The following is a 13933-nucleotide window of genomic DNA, read 5'->3' on the forward strand; positions in this document are numbered from 1 at the left end:
GCGGCACACATGACACTCCTAGACTGCTGTCTCTGTAGCGACCGGAACTTTGGATATATCTACTACTAGTAGTGCCTAAAGAACATCCATAATTTATCTGTGTGTGAGTGGGTGGGGGAAGGGAGCTTTCTCCTCTAATGTGACTGAGGGCAGTGGCAAGTGTTCTCCTCCCTTTGCTGGTTGACATTTGTCTGAAATATGTGTAGAGGGATGCTCAGGCTGTCCATGACATTTGGAGTTCAGGTGTGTAATTCAACCCTGTCTCACTTACGCCCCCAGTTGGTTTGGAAATGATTCACCTTCTATGACTTGCATTCTGCTAATAGCAAAGAGAAGAGGCAAAGCTACTGCGAGGATACCATGGCCTTATATAAATTCCTGGGGTTCAAAGTACCAATAAATTCATCTTGTAGAGACTTATAACTGTAACTTCACGGCTGCTAGGCTGTACTGTGGACTTTGAACGGGTGGCTTAGAGGTTGTCTTTGGAAGAAGTTGAATTGGATGGTATAGGCCTAACTTTGTTGACACTGATGTACACTTTGCATGTGGATGCATGGGTCAGACTACTGACTGGTCCTTTGGGTTCTTTAATGGAAAAAATATATATGAATGTAAAGGAATGAAACCAGGCTGATTTTTGTTCCCTTCTCTCTTTAATCTTTGTCAATCATGTACCCAGACAACAATCTCTAACATGCTGTTTTCTACATAGTTTTAGCAATGCAAAACGTTCATTTCTCTCATACATCTGATAATTTTGTTTATATTATAGTTATGACCTTCCCTTTGGATAGCAACCCCTCTTAGACTCATTGACCTGGTATAACCATGTAAATCATCTCAAGATGACCATCTCGAAAACCAATTCCATGGTGTTGGGTTAATATGGTAATAATCTCAAGTGGAATGTACAAGCAGTGAAAATAGTGAGGGATGCTAAGAATGTGTACCTGGGGTTAATGTTTTCTGTCCCTGGTCTGGGAACAAAATGTTCCTTTCATTGTCATGGGCTAAGGCATTTTAATATCAGATTAGGTGCTTGTTCTGTTGTAGTAGTTTTTAAAGCTTTTACTGCAAAGGTATTATCTACAGTGTTATACATTGCTCAAGACCTTTGTAAAGCAATTTAAAAGCGTCTAGATATCTTGGAGTGCAAATTATTGACACATTACTTTAGACTGTACTAAGGTATCCCACAGAGCCAGCTCGGGCTTGGATTAGGACATCTTGCTCTATCGAAGTGGGGGATCAGCATGAGTGTCGATCCACCAAAGACCAGAAGTAATGAAAGTGAGTTCACACACCCTTTGATGGTAATAACATCCCAAGAAGTGACATCATATGATCCCGACTCTTACCAGAAAGTGATGTCCCATTACCTTAATCCTAATGACATCAAGATACTTGGCATTGCTGAAGTTCCACAATAACTGGAACTTTAGTATAACACAGACAAATGTCTCTTCTAAATGCCAACTATTTTAGGGTGCTGACATGATCTTTGAAAGTTGGGGGGGCGCAATAGTTGCGCTGATTTGAAATGAACGATTGAACCGGACCAAGAACATTACAAAATGTGGTCAAACAGTTCACTTTAAAGCACGAATTTCACATAAATTTGCTAAAACGCTATAGGATCTAAAAGGACATCATTAAATATTCAAGCTCTTTAATGATGTGCCAAGCCAATGAAACCTGATGCCCCTCAGGAGTTGACCCAGACAAAAATTACCTCCCTTATGCCAAGGCCAGCTTTTTGCCATAGTTGGTCTCTCATATGACTTGGGTGCCCTGTATGCAAAAATGATGTACAATATGCCTGTGTCATAATGTTGCCATTAATAATGTCCAATGCCAAGGGTGGCCCTAATGTCAATCAAACATTGGTCTTCTAGAGCGCACAGCTACTCAATGAGTGTCCCGGCGCTAGCTAGGATTGTAGACTATCTGTGCTCAAACTGGTTACTTAAATGCACTTTCAAATAGCCAGGTCTTCGAGTGACATTTAAAGGTGAGTTTGTCCCTTATTGTACGAAGCTGCAAACGGAGTGAGTTCCAGGTGGTGGCTGCAAGGAACTAAAAGGACAAACCATCTCCCTTTTTCTTCTTCATCCTTGGGGCCACTGCTAACAGCGCCTCCGAAGAGCGCAGAGGTCGAGCTGGATGATATGGCCTTATCCTTTTCATTAACTACAGAGGCCCAGATTTATATAAGGCTCTGAGAGTCAGGATGAGTCCTTTGAACCTCACTCTCTCCTTGATGGGAAGCCATTGCAGCTTTTTGAGGTGATGCTGAATGTGACTTCTTTGAGGCTGCTGCATTCTGAACTGACTCTCAGTTGGAATGGTAGTAGGCCCCAATAAAAAGTATTCACATAATCCAGTCAAAAAGTGACAAGGGTATGAACCATCATTTTCTGATATTGCCCCGGCTAAAAGGTACAGGCATTTCTTCAAGCAGGGGAGGGGAACCAAACAGTAGTATCCCTGTTTTACTAGTGTTGCATTGCAAATTGTTCATCCACATTCACTCGAACACAGCTGGAAGGCATGCCTTTAAGTTGATTAAGGAATTGGGAGCATTTTTGTCTAACGTGAGGACTATCTGTGTGTCATCACTGTAAGATGACACTTGCACGCCAAGGCCTTATGTCCAAAATTACCTTTAGTTGTCAGTCAGCCTTTTGCATGGCTGACGCACACACCCCCACATGCCCATTTTTTCCTCCCTTATGACAAGAATTGCCTCCAATGTACCAGCATTTTTCCATGGGTACCCCATATGCCAAAAGATACCTGTAGAGTGCCATTTCCAGTATTTTACCACTGACACCTATTATGCCTACAAGTACCTCATGTGTCCCGGTGCTTGTATTTTGTCACAGGTATCTGTCATGCTAATAATTGCCTGCAGTATCAAGTGCCAGTAGGTTACAGTGGGTACTGCTATAAGCCACGCCTTCAGTGTGCCAGGACCAATAGCAGGCTAGCAAGCCTACCACCTCATTATTCATGCTTACATTTGCTCATGCGTTTTCTCACTCACATCCATTCACAGTCACTTATTCATTCTCAATCGCTTTTGCACTCACTCTTATTCTCACTCATACTTACCCCTGTCATTTGCACTCACTTCCACTCATATGTACTCCTTCTCGTACTTACTCACTTGCTATCACTCGTACTCCTTCATTTTTACTCACTTATTTTCACTCTGAATCATTCATTTTCACTTAGTCATTTATAGGCATTCACATTCAGTCTTACTCTGAAACACATTCGCTTCCAATAACTCATTCTCACTCATTGTCAGCCACTCACTCACTCATGCTCTAACACTCCTTCACACTTATTTGTATTTACTCTGTCATTCACTCTTACTCACTTATAGTCTCTTACTCTCTCACTCATTCTTACACATTCTCACCCACACTTCCTACTCGCTGCCACCCACTACCTGTGAGTGATTCTCACTTACTTACACTAAAAACCATACTCACCCATGCATCCGCTGTCTCTGTATCACAAACACTCACTCACCTGCAGGCACGCACACAACATGTATTTAAACCATTTTTTTACTTACCTCATCTGCCAATGAAAGACCCATTCCAGTTCCTGGTGCTCCGTTTTTGTATCACACTAATAGTGAATAATCGGTTTATTATTCATTATTAGCCTAATAAATATTGGTCATCGATTTTGGGTTCTTGGCACTGATTTTACCACCTTGAAGATCAGTGCTCGCAAAGTATCCATGTTGATCATCTTTGTTTTTTTGGTCTGTGCCAGTAAACACTTTAGCTGAGGCAGTCTGGATGGAAATGTCCTGCAGGGGTGAATATGTTACGGCTATTCTTGATTTATTTAAGCAATATCAAATCGTGGATGTCAAGGTTGCACTCCTTCCAAATCAGTGTTTAAACCTGACCAGAATGGCTTGCTATGTAGAGGATATAATTAAATCAAAAACATAAAAAACTGGCAAGGTACCTCAATGTCAGATGGTCTCACGTGCCCTTCAAGGTTATGTAACTCTGGGTCTGCAGCCAAAGATTAGAGCAGTGTAGAAGAAGTGATGCAGCAATTTCATAAAGAGGCAATGTTCAGATTACTTGCTGGCAATATTCATTTCTTGAGCATCCTTCTTGGTCGCAGTCCAAGATTTCCCTCCTGCATCGAGCTTCTCACTACAGGAAGGGCTGGGCAATATCAACCACTGTATATGTATTTCCAGATCAGGAAGAACAAAAATCACAATAATATTACGTAAAGAACCAACTGGACAGCCTGCTTCTAGGATGCTAGTCATGAGTACTAGTCGGGAATTTGGACAGAAACTGTGACGCTGATGTGATTCCGATCACAAGAGCAACAAAAACGTATCATAGCCGTAAACCAGAGCAAAGATATTTTTCCATTTTTTAGGATAGACAAATTTACTTTTGGTTGGTTATCTGAATTGTTTTAGATTACAATTTGGACCAGGTTTCATTGGTTTGATGATTTTTTATTATTTTCAGTAAGACGAGGTTAGCGTGCGACGTTGTTTTTTGGCATGTTATATTTTGAACTGCTGGTTGTGGAATATGTCTTATCTTGGAATGATCTACGTATATTATGGAGAAGTTACTCAACGCATTTGGCCAATTTCCACCAGGGTCGATGCCCAAGTCGTTACTGATCTAGACCAATCATTTTTAGGAAAGCTAAACTTTCTTCATTTAAAACACAAAGGTTATACTTTCTGTAGTAAGTATAGGTGGTGGATTGGCTTCCTGCACTTAGTCTGGCAGTGAAATAGACATTCTTCTGGCCTAGTGAAAGCACATAATCCTGTTCCTTTTTAGGATTTAATTTAGATTAAAAAGCCATTCAAGTTTAAAAGTTGATGTCTAAGTTTTCCTATTAAAATAAAGCTGCCACTGTACTTCATCTATTGCAGATATTGGCATTGCATATGTCTTAAGGTTTAGTACTTTCTGGCCAAGATGCTCTATATTACCATAGGTCAGAGGCGCTTGATCCAAGCCAGATTTTTGGGATTTCCACTGATTTGCATTTAGAAAAGCTCTATTTTAACGTCTGTTGAGTGGATTTTCAGCTAATCTGGCAAGAATCTGGTGCTCCTGGGTTGATGACCTAGTGTTGTTGCGGGGATTCTGCTCATGCACAGAACTATGCGCAGGAAATCAGGACCTCAATGAATTGTGGTGTACCAAAAAACTCACCTCAGTACCTAGAACACCTATCCGACTAGCACCAGTGTCTCATTCGTTCTCCGTACGATATCGAAGCTACCAATGATTTAGACAACCCAGAACAAGCGACTTCGAATACTGGGAATCAAGAACACCTTTTCGTCGTTATTCTCATATCAGTACACAACGTGAGTAATCAGAGACACGGCAAAGTTTAAAATGTTTATTTTTAACTACGTGCTCTAAGATGCAGTATTTTGGCTAACATAAGCAAACAAATGATCAGAAATAAAACCATCAGCATTGTTACAATTCCATAAAAAACAAAGTGAGAAATCTTATTACAATGATAGTGGAAACAGGTCCTCTAATACCTTGTGTACCACCCTCCCCTGGCTAATAAGCTAGTTTTATAATAATAATAGAATGTCTCTAGGTTTGAGTGGGGAACCCCATACCTCCAAGATCAGCTTAGGTGAATCACATCACAGGATCAGCACTGCTCTGTGTCTGGAAAGGTTTTCTCCAAGAGTGCCAGCATCATGCATGCAATGCAATATTAAAGGCACCCGAGTTTCAGATATTTGCAGCTGTGTGCTTGTTGTGTCTAGAGCGTGGGCCGATCAACCTGAATTCAACAGCATACATTGTTATTTGACCTTGACGGTTTCTGCACACGGTGTTCAGACTAAGGTTGTGGTGTAAGTCTAGGAATATGAAAAACAGACCGTTCTCATGTGAAGAAAAAGCAAGCAGTTTTACTTATAATAACAGCTACCTGTAGTGTTGTGTGCAAAAGCAGCAAAGTGGCAACTTCTAAAACGCTTATGCTAACATAGCAATGTGTGTAGGCAAAACCCTGTCTTCACTACAGTGTATCAGCACATATGCCACTGAAATTGAAAAACCTTCAAGTACTGTTTCAATGCTTTGATTACCAACAAAAGACATTTTTGTTTTCCAAGTACATTATCTCGTATCATGCTCCAGGGTGCCCTCTTGTCCTTAGTAGAATGCTTAGTTGTCATTTTCACTGAAACTTGGTGTATTAAACCAAATGCATTACCCTGGTGATCTGCATGACCGGTTTGTGCAAGGGCAAAAAGGAAGGCGAGTTATCAGTGGGGATTAGTTCAAAGAGAAAATGAATCTTGGCTGGGGCACACCTCACTTTTACTGTTCTCACATGTAATTTTCTCTTCGAAACATTTCCTTGCATGCAAAGCTTTAATTAAAAAAACGAAGCAAGCCAGATTAAAAAAAACAAAATATGTGAAAGCCCAAAAGTGGGAGTTTATGAGAGTATAAAGTTTTACCAGGCCTAATTAGAATGCGTATCTGCTGGTTATTCGAAAAGGAGCTAAATAACCTGTGGTCCAATTACTGTACTGGAACTTTCTCCAAGAAGCTCTGCTAAAGGAATCATTCAGGCTTCTGTTAAAAGAATAACTAAAACTCTACATTTCTCTAAAAATTTCTGTTTAACAATTTGTCAGGCTCTGTTTATCACTATTATGATGGACGTCATTATCTGCTTTCTGGTTGTTGTGCACTTTGGACTAATTGATTAGGAGAGCGGCAAATCAACACAAAAACGTACTGATGCCTTGTGATGAGCATTTGTTCAACTTTGAGCAGATTCTTTTATGACTTGCTCATTCATTTCTGCTTTTTTCCTCAACAGGGGTTCCTGTGAGTAGCAGAGTGTCGGCGAAGATTCAGCAGTTGGTCAATACGTTAAAGCGGCCGAAGCGACCTCCATTACGAGAGTTTTTTGTAGATGATTTTGAGGAGTTGTTAGAAGGTAATTCAGCACCATTTTTCTTCATTTTGATACGTAGCTTATTTGTCTGCAGTCTGTGAATAGCTCTTGCTTCGTGTGTTCGTATTTGATTTGCATTTTTTTTCCAATCTAAATTTTATTTCCCTTTTTCCACGATGATGGATGCACCCATGTATTACACTGTTAGACACTTTGTGTATAATTGTAGCAGTGTCAAAAGTTCACACAATGTGTAGTTCGTAAGATGTTTGGAAATGGCTTAGGCACCAGGCAACCTACTTATCCCTGTAGATTCTCCTGAGGACCTTTTCATTTTTTGTTGTTTGCTTTGTATCCTCAAACCCTAGCTTCCCAATCAGATCTCATGTGTTTTTGAGCCCTCAGAGTCGGCATACCTCTTGAATCTAGTACTCTGGTGCATTGTAGTCGTATTACGGCGTTTAGGTCAAGGTCAGGTTTTCTGTTTTGTATTCCTTATTGTTGTGTTTTTTTAAAATAATCAACTAGGAAGAAGAAATCGTGCTATTCCTTCACAGAGGTTAACATTACCTGCTGATTCTAAGTAATGCCAGTGCCTGAGGATGATTCAAGCATCTTCATCACTTTGTTTGTTGCATTGATTGGTGGCGAGAGTGTGTTAAAGGAAGCTTTTTTCAGAGCTTGTGGGGGGAAGTGCTCCATTTGTCTTACTGCGGGAATGTAGCAGCTTAATGCGTGCAGAGAAAGAAGCGTAAAGGTTTGGGGTTTTTAGCATGGTGTCAGCATAGCAGTGAGGAGGAACGCGGGTCTGGGCAGTGTCAGCACGTGGCTGTCTGAGAGGATGAAATATGTACTCCTATCATGGTGCAGTGCTGGGGTCTGCTGAGAGAGTCGCTTCTTCTGTGTTAGCTGTTCCATAATACACTTCACTATGCATATCATGATGCTACACGGCTCAGGTGAAGTGTCTCCAGTTCTGTGGGGAAAGCTTGGTGGTTGTGAAGATTTCTTATATGAGCATTGTTTGAAGGTTTTGCAATTTTGACTTGGAAAGTGTATCCAGCAGATGAGGTTCGCTGTACATTGGGCATTTAATTCTGTATTATATTTTTGATGGGGAGTCCTGTTGCTTGAATGGTTGGTGTTGCAGATAACCGCGAAGAAGACTCTTCCTGCAACTGCAAGCCTATGTAGGGTGTGTAGTGCTGCACTGATCCATTGTAGGCTGTAAAGTAGATAGCTGGGTGCACCAAGGAAGAGTGCATTCATGTAGTCCAAACTCAAAATCACAAGGGCAATGATCACCTTGATTTCTAGTGACAATCCCAGCAGCAGAAAATCTACTAACCTATAATAAGATCCAGATCATTTGTGCAAACCATCTAGACGGTAAGCGTTTGATTGTTAAGCTGTGATGTGGTGAAGGCAGGAGGGTAATTCTTGGATATAGAGGATGTCTGAGGTGTGAAATCCTTTGTTAGAGCTTGGAGCTTTCTTTTTTCCTTTTGAGGACATCAGATGACACGCCTGAATGTGTCACTGCTCGGAGATATACGGAAGAGTTTGCATTGGAGAATTATAAGTTATCACAATGTGTTAGTATTTGACTGGTTCGATTCACAAAGCTATTTGTTCTGGAAGTGGGTCACAAACCAGCAAATACCAGCATTTACCAGAGTAGAGAAAATTGCACTTCAAATTCTCGGAACTGAGAGTGGTAAATGGCACCTACCATTCAAACATTTCTGCCAGTGGTGTAATTGCTGTTTGAGAAATCTGGCATAAGTTTACAAGCGCTTTAGTGTTGGTTTCACCAGGGAAAGTTGGTAAACATCCACAGACTCTTAAGTTTGTGGCTATTCACCAATAGTTCCAGGCATCTTTCGAATATGAAATCTGTTAGAGATTCACTCCTCTTAAGGTGGCACCACTAAATGTATTTCTTCTTTGGTGAGTAGAGCATTCAACACCAACATTAGTGGTGGTGTAAGGGAAGGGGTTTCTCAAAGGTTAATAATATATCTTCTAAAAGAAAAATGTGTGTGTGTGTATATATGTGTGTGTGTATATATATATATATATATATATATATATTATCTACTGGCGGTCGCCAGTAGATATTTATAGTTAGGACCGAGTTCCCATAGGAAATCTGAAAATTCTATTTTGAATAACTTTGGCGCCGGTTGACTTATCTTCGTGAAATTTTCAAAACTAATGGGGCGCTCCGCTCAGCTCCTACCCTGAAAGTCTCGGGGTGATTCATCAAGCGGGAGCTAAGAAAAAAGGGGGGTCCCAAAACACGTTTTCCCCATGCATTTTCCCATAGGACCTTTAGTCGAAGGTACAGCCCGAACGGCTGAACAGAATTACTTGAAATTTGGCAAAGAGGTAGTCCTCAGGTCAGGCATGTGCCTTTTGCATATATGGTGTCAATCTATTCAGTAGTTCCTGAGAAAATTGCAGTTAAAAGTACATAAATATCTATATGCGCGCACCAAATGTCCGCGAGCGTAATTCTGATTGGTGGTTAGATGTCAGTCAACATTCCAAACGGTCGAAATCAGGAAGTGTCGGACGCAATTTTGTGTGTGACAGTGAAAAAGAAAGGTGGAGAACGTGAAAAGGGGGCAGGGTAGAGAGTTCCTGACCCCCTAGCCTTTGTCAGGGGGTCCCTGAAGGACCCCGAAGGGTGAAAAAAACATTTTTTTTTTTTCAAAAAATCGCAGGGTGCGCGCACGGTGAAAATTTTAGCTATACATATATTACAAATATTTTTTTTTCATAAAGACACATATGTCATCAGCAGAGGATTGCGGTCGCGTGAGTTATAGTTGCCTGCACTAACTATAACGGGGGAATTTCATTGTTTTTTTACGAGTGAAAAGTACAGCTAACTATAACTTGTGTGAAACTTATGGTTTTTTCAGTGAATTTGCAAGGTTTTTTAAATGCTAATTCCTAACTATAACGTGTGTGAAACCTATGGTTTTTTCAGTGAATTTGCACGGTTTTTTAAATGCTAAGTTACTTTACGCCATTCGTGGCGTGCGCGCCCAGTTAACGCAGTTCGTTCCGTGCGCGCACGGTGGTCACGCGGTGCGCCCACGTTATGCGGGATGGGCCATGTACGCACGATGCACTTCGCGCACCGTGCGCACATGGGGGACATATTATGCGCATAGTTGTGAAATGTATTCTTTATTAATTTCACAGGTCATATATGCCATGCACAAATGGTGCCCTTCGGGCACCATTTACACACGGGGTGGGGAGAGTGTGGATAATTTTTTTTTAAAAAATTTTTTACCATACGCGTACGGTAAGCGTAATCGGCGATTTTTCGAAAAAAAATACATTTTTTTTTTGGCCTTGGGGGTTGTTTGGGGACCACTATATCACTGCTGGGTGGTTATGATCTCAATATACTGCCCCTTTAGACTTTTTTTGGCTTTATTTTTGCTGCCCCACTCAGAGTGCGAGAGAGAAAATGGCGGCCGCCGCTTCCTGGTTTCGACCGATTCGAATGTTTACTTAGATCTAACAGCCAATCAGAATCGCGCTCGCGCACGTCACCGTACGCGTACGGTAAGCGCACCGTAAGCTGGCTCAGATATATATATTGATTTAAAGGCTATTTTCTCAGAATCTACTGAACAGATATACACCAAACCTACAAAAGGCACTTCCTTGACCTGTAGACTACCTCTCTGCCAAATTTCAAGGAACTCTGTTCAGCCGTTCGGGCTGTAGCTGTGTCTAAAGGTCCTATGGAAAAATGCATGGGAAAAACGCGTTTTGGGACCCCCCTTTTATCTCAGCCCCCGCTTGACGAATCCCCCCGAGACTTTCAGGGTAGGAGCGGAGCGCAGCGCCCCACCTATTTTGAAAATTTCGCGAGGATTCGTCGACCGGCGCCAAAGTTATTCAAAATAGAATGTTGCGGTTTTCCTATGGTAAGAGGGTCCTAACTATAACTACCTACTGGCGACCGCCAGTAGGTAATATATATATATATATATATATATATATATATATATATATATATATATATATATATATATATATATATATATATATATATATATATATATATATATATATATATATATATATATATATATATATATATATATATATATATATATATATATATTGGTTGAGAAAAGTGATTAAAAAATCCACATTAGTGTGGCATTTCCTTGTGTGGAAATTTATACATATACCTTTCTGAATTCGTAATTAGCCACAGGTGTACTGTTTCAGATTCTCAGTAGTACTCTTGGATTTCTTTGAAAAGTTCGTAAAAGTCGGCAATGTTCGCGGATCATAGACATAAGCCGGTGCAGGTAACTTTTCCACATAAGCCGATGAGGGTGTTTGAGGATCCGGTCCTACACTGGTTATTGTGAATCGAGCTTATACACAATGGAGCTAGGCTTCACTTCTGTATAAGGAGAGGCTCAAGGCTTCACGCCCGGGCAGTGGGATGTGTTTGCGAAACATAGTAAGTCTTGTATGATCCATGAATGTTAACCATCAAGACGGGGGATAACATTACATACTTTGACGTGAGATGATTTAAGCCACGTTATTGTTTGAAGGAGACTTGTGGTTTTCAGATTGAACGCTAAGGAGTTTCCTTTAGGACAAATTATTCTAGATGAAATCGGTTTCAGTTTAAGGAAATAAATGATTGGTATTCGTTTCTCAGTTTGATGCACCGGTTGCATTGGCTAAACTGGGTTTTGCCTGTTAATCCTGCTGTGCATTGTATGTTTTTTGTATAGTACGTTTTGTGAGCAGATTCACGGTGAATTTTAAAAAGTATGCCTTTCTCGAAGAAAAATATTGGGCTTTCAAAAATATCGTAGATAACATTTCCAATACCGCAAAATCGTGAAAGTAAGTGTATATAAATGAATATAGATTTACTCTTTAACCCGACATCTACATACCTTGAATATATGTACTTATCAATATATCCGACAATTCATGATACTGTGGTATTAGACATTTTGTCTGAGATATTCTTCTAGAAGGATATTTAAAATGGCACATTCCTTTGAAGAGTAATAATGCATTTCTATTTTATTTACATTATTTTCCACCACAACAACCTGTTCTTTTTTTCCACAGTTCAACAGCCTGACCCAAACCAACCAAAGCCAGAAGGAGCCCAGATGTTAGCCATGCGTGGGGAGCAGCTGGGGGTCGTGACAAATTGGCCACCTTCCTTAGAAGCAGCTCTCCAGCGATGGGGGACCATTTCACCCAAAGCTCCCTGTTTGACCACTATGGACACCAATGGAAAACCACTCTACATTCTCACTTATGGTGCGCATTGCTTCTATTCTGTGTAGAACATCACACTTAAATCTGCAAAAAAAGTTTCCTTGTCACAAGGCAACGCTAAATAAACTGAATAAGACCCCTTTTCTTCCTCCACAGTTTTCGCACCCTGTACTGTTTTTAAGGTGTTTTTTTCTCTTATTTTTTGGAGGCAGGGTGTTGACTGATGAATGCGTCATATATTTTGCTAAATGCCGTGGTCAGTGTCAGTGCTTAATTTGTGCCACTGGTTGCCGGTGGTGGGTACCAGCACGCATTTTTGGGGGGGAACTTTGAAATGAAGCAAGAGAGAAAATTTTGGAAAATTGAGTGAGAAAACAGGGTAAAGTGAAAAAAGCAGATATGAAACCCTGCAAGTGTGATATTAACCAAGTGCAGGGTGGTTGAGGAAAGAGACATGAAGTAGAATCAAGAACTAAAATATTGGGCTTTAGTTGTGCAGCTGAACTAAGCTACACATTCAAGGTGTTACTAAAAGCTTCTTCTGTAACATACACGAACGTAAACTGATCATAAATTGACTGTCGCTGAAGAATCGGTCCATAGTTACGGTAGCCACTGTCAACTCCAGACTTGACTACTGTTATACACTCTACTCACGGCTTGTCCAAACATGTATTGAGCAATTTACAAAAGCTCAAAATTCAGAAATGCTGGACTATTTTGCTCTTAAAAAGAAGTAATGATATCACTGAGGCATGCTGTTACCTAAATTAGCTTCTAGGGCAGGTCCAGCCCACTCCTTATTTAATATATTATGTCTTTCCTTTAAATGGCTGTCATCAGGCCTTTAGGTACTAATCCAATTAAACTTATTTTTCACTCGCTAAGCTTTGCGTCACTGAAAACACTGTGACCAAGCGTTTATTACTAACATTAATTGAAACTATATAGAGAAAAGCCAAATCTTCAGTTGTATACTGAAAAGTGAAGGGCTGAGAAGGAAGGGCTAAAGGAATAGAATTCAAGAGCTCATCAGCGGCAACAGAAAAAGCTGTCAACGGATCAGGTCTTGCAGGTAATCTGCATCTGGAGAAGGCTAATAGACAATGTATGTGATTGGGTGATAACGTCTTAACTTACCGGTAAGAAATGGTGGAAAAGAGGAGTAGACCATTTTACGAATGATTGTAAGAGATTTGAACATCATTTTTTCCATAGTGAGCTACTATAATTTATGGAGATTTCAAGAAATGTTACCATTTCTTGCAGACAGTGATTAGTCTGGCTGCTGCATTCTGTATCGGTTGAGGTTTTTGTAATACTGTGGTAAAGGTGCCCCGATAAATACTATTGCCATAATCATGTCTAGAATCAACCAAGGCCATGGCAAGAAAGGTGTGATAAGTGGGGTCAATAAAGGGAAAGGCCCATCTTAATATCTTTCATTGGTGCAAGAAGGTCCAGGATATGTCTGCCACTTGAAGTTTGAGGTAGAGGTGTTTGTCATGAATTATACCCAGGTTGCAAATTGATGGGGAAGGATTAGGATGAACACCATTGAAAAGAGACATTTTACTTTTTGTTTTCATGGAGCGGTCATGTCCTTGAATAGGCTTTCCACCTTATACGGGTTAAATTTAAGTTAATTAACTAACATACACTGGTGCACTGC

At 40.5% G+C, this 13933-nt stretch overlaps 1 protein-coding gene across 18 annotated transcripts in view; it reads left to right on the forward strand.

The window, feature by feature from the left end:
* The window catches only part of DIP2C (DIP2 acetate--CoA ligase C (putative)), a 1028010-nt gene that overhangs the window by 619842 nt on the left and 394235 nt on the right, over positions 1-13933 (forward strand). For all 18 annotated transcript variants that reach the window (XM_085631929.1, XM_085631931.1, XM_085631933.1 and 15 more), the window contains 2 exons: positions 6889-7008; positions 12106-12303. In XM_085631929.1, coding sequence (XP_085488055.1) covers positions 6889-7008; positions 12106-12303 — 318 coding nt within the window. The remainder of the gene's footprint in view (positions 1-6888; positions 7009-12105; positions 12304-13933) is intronic.

Source organism: Triturus cristatus, chromosome 10, assembly GCF_964204655.1.
Source record: "Triturus cristatus chromosome 10, aTriCri1.1, whole genome shotgun sequence".
Taxonomy (NCBI): Eukaryota; Metazoa; Chordata; class Amphibia; order Caudata; family Salamandridae; genus Triturus; species Triturus cristatus.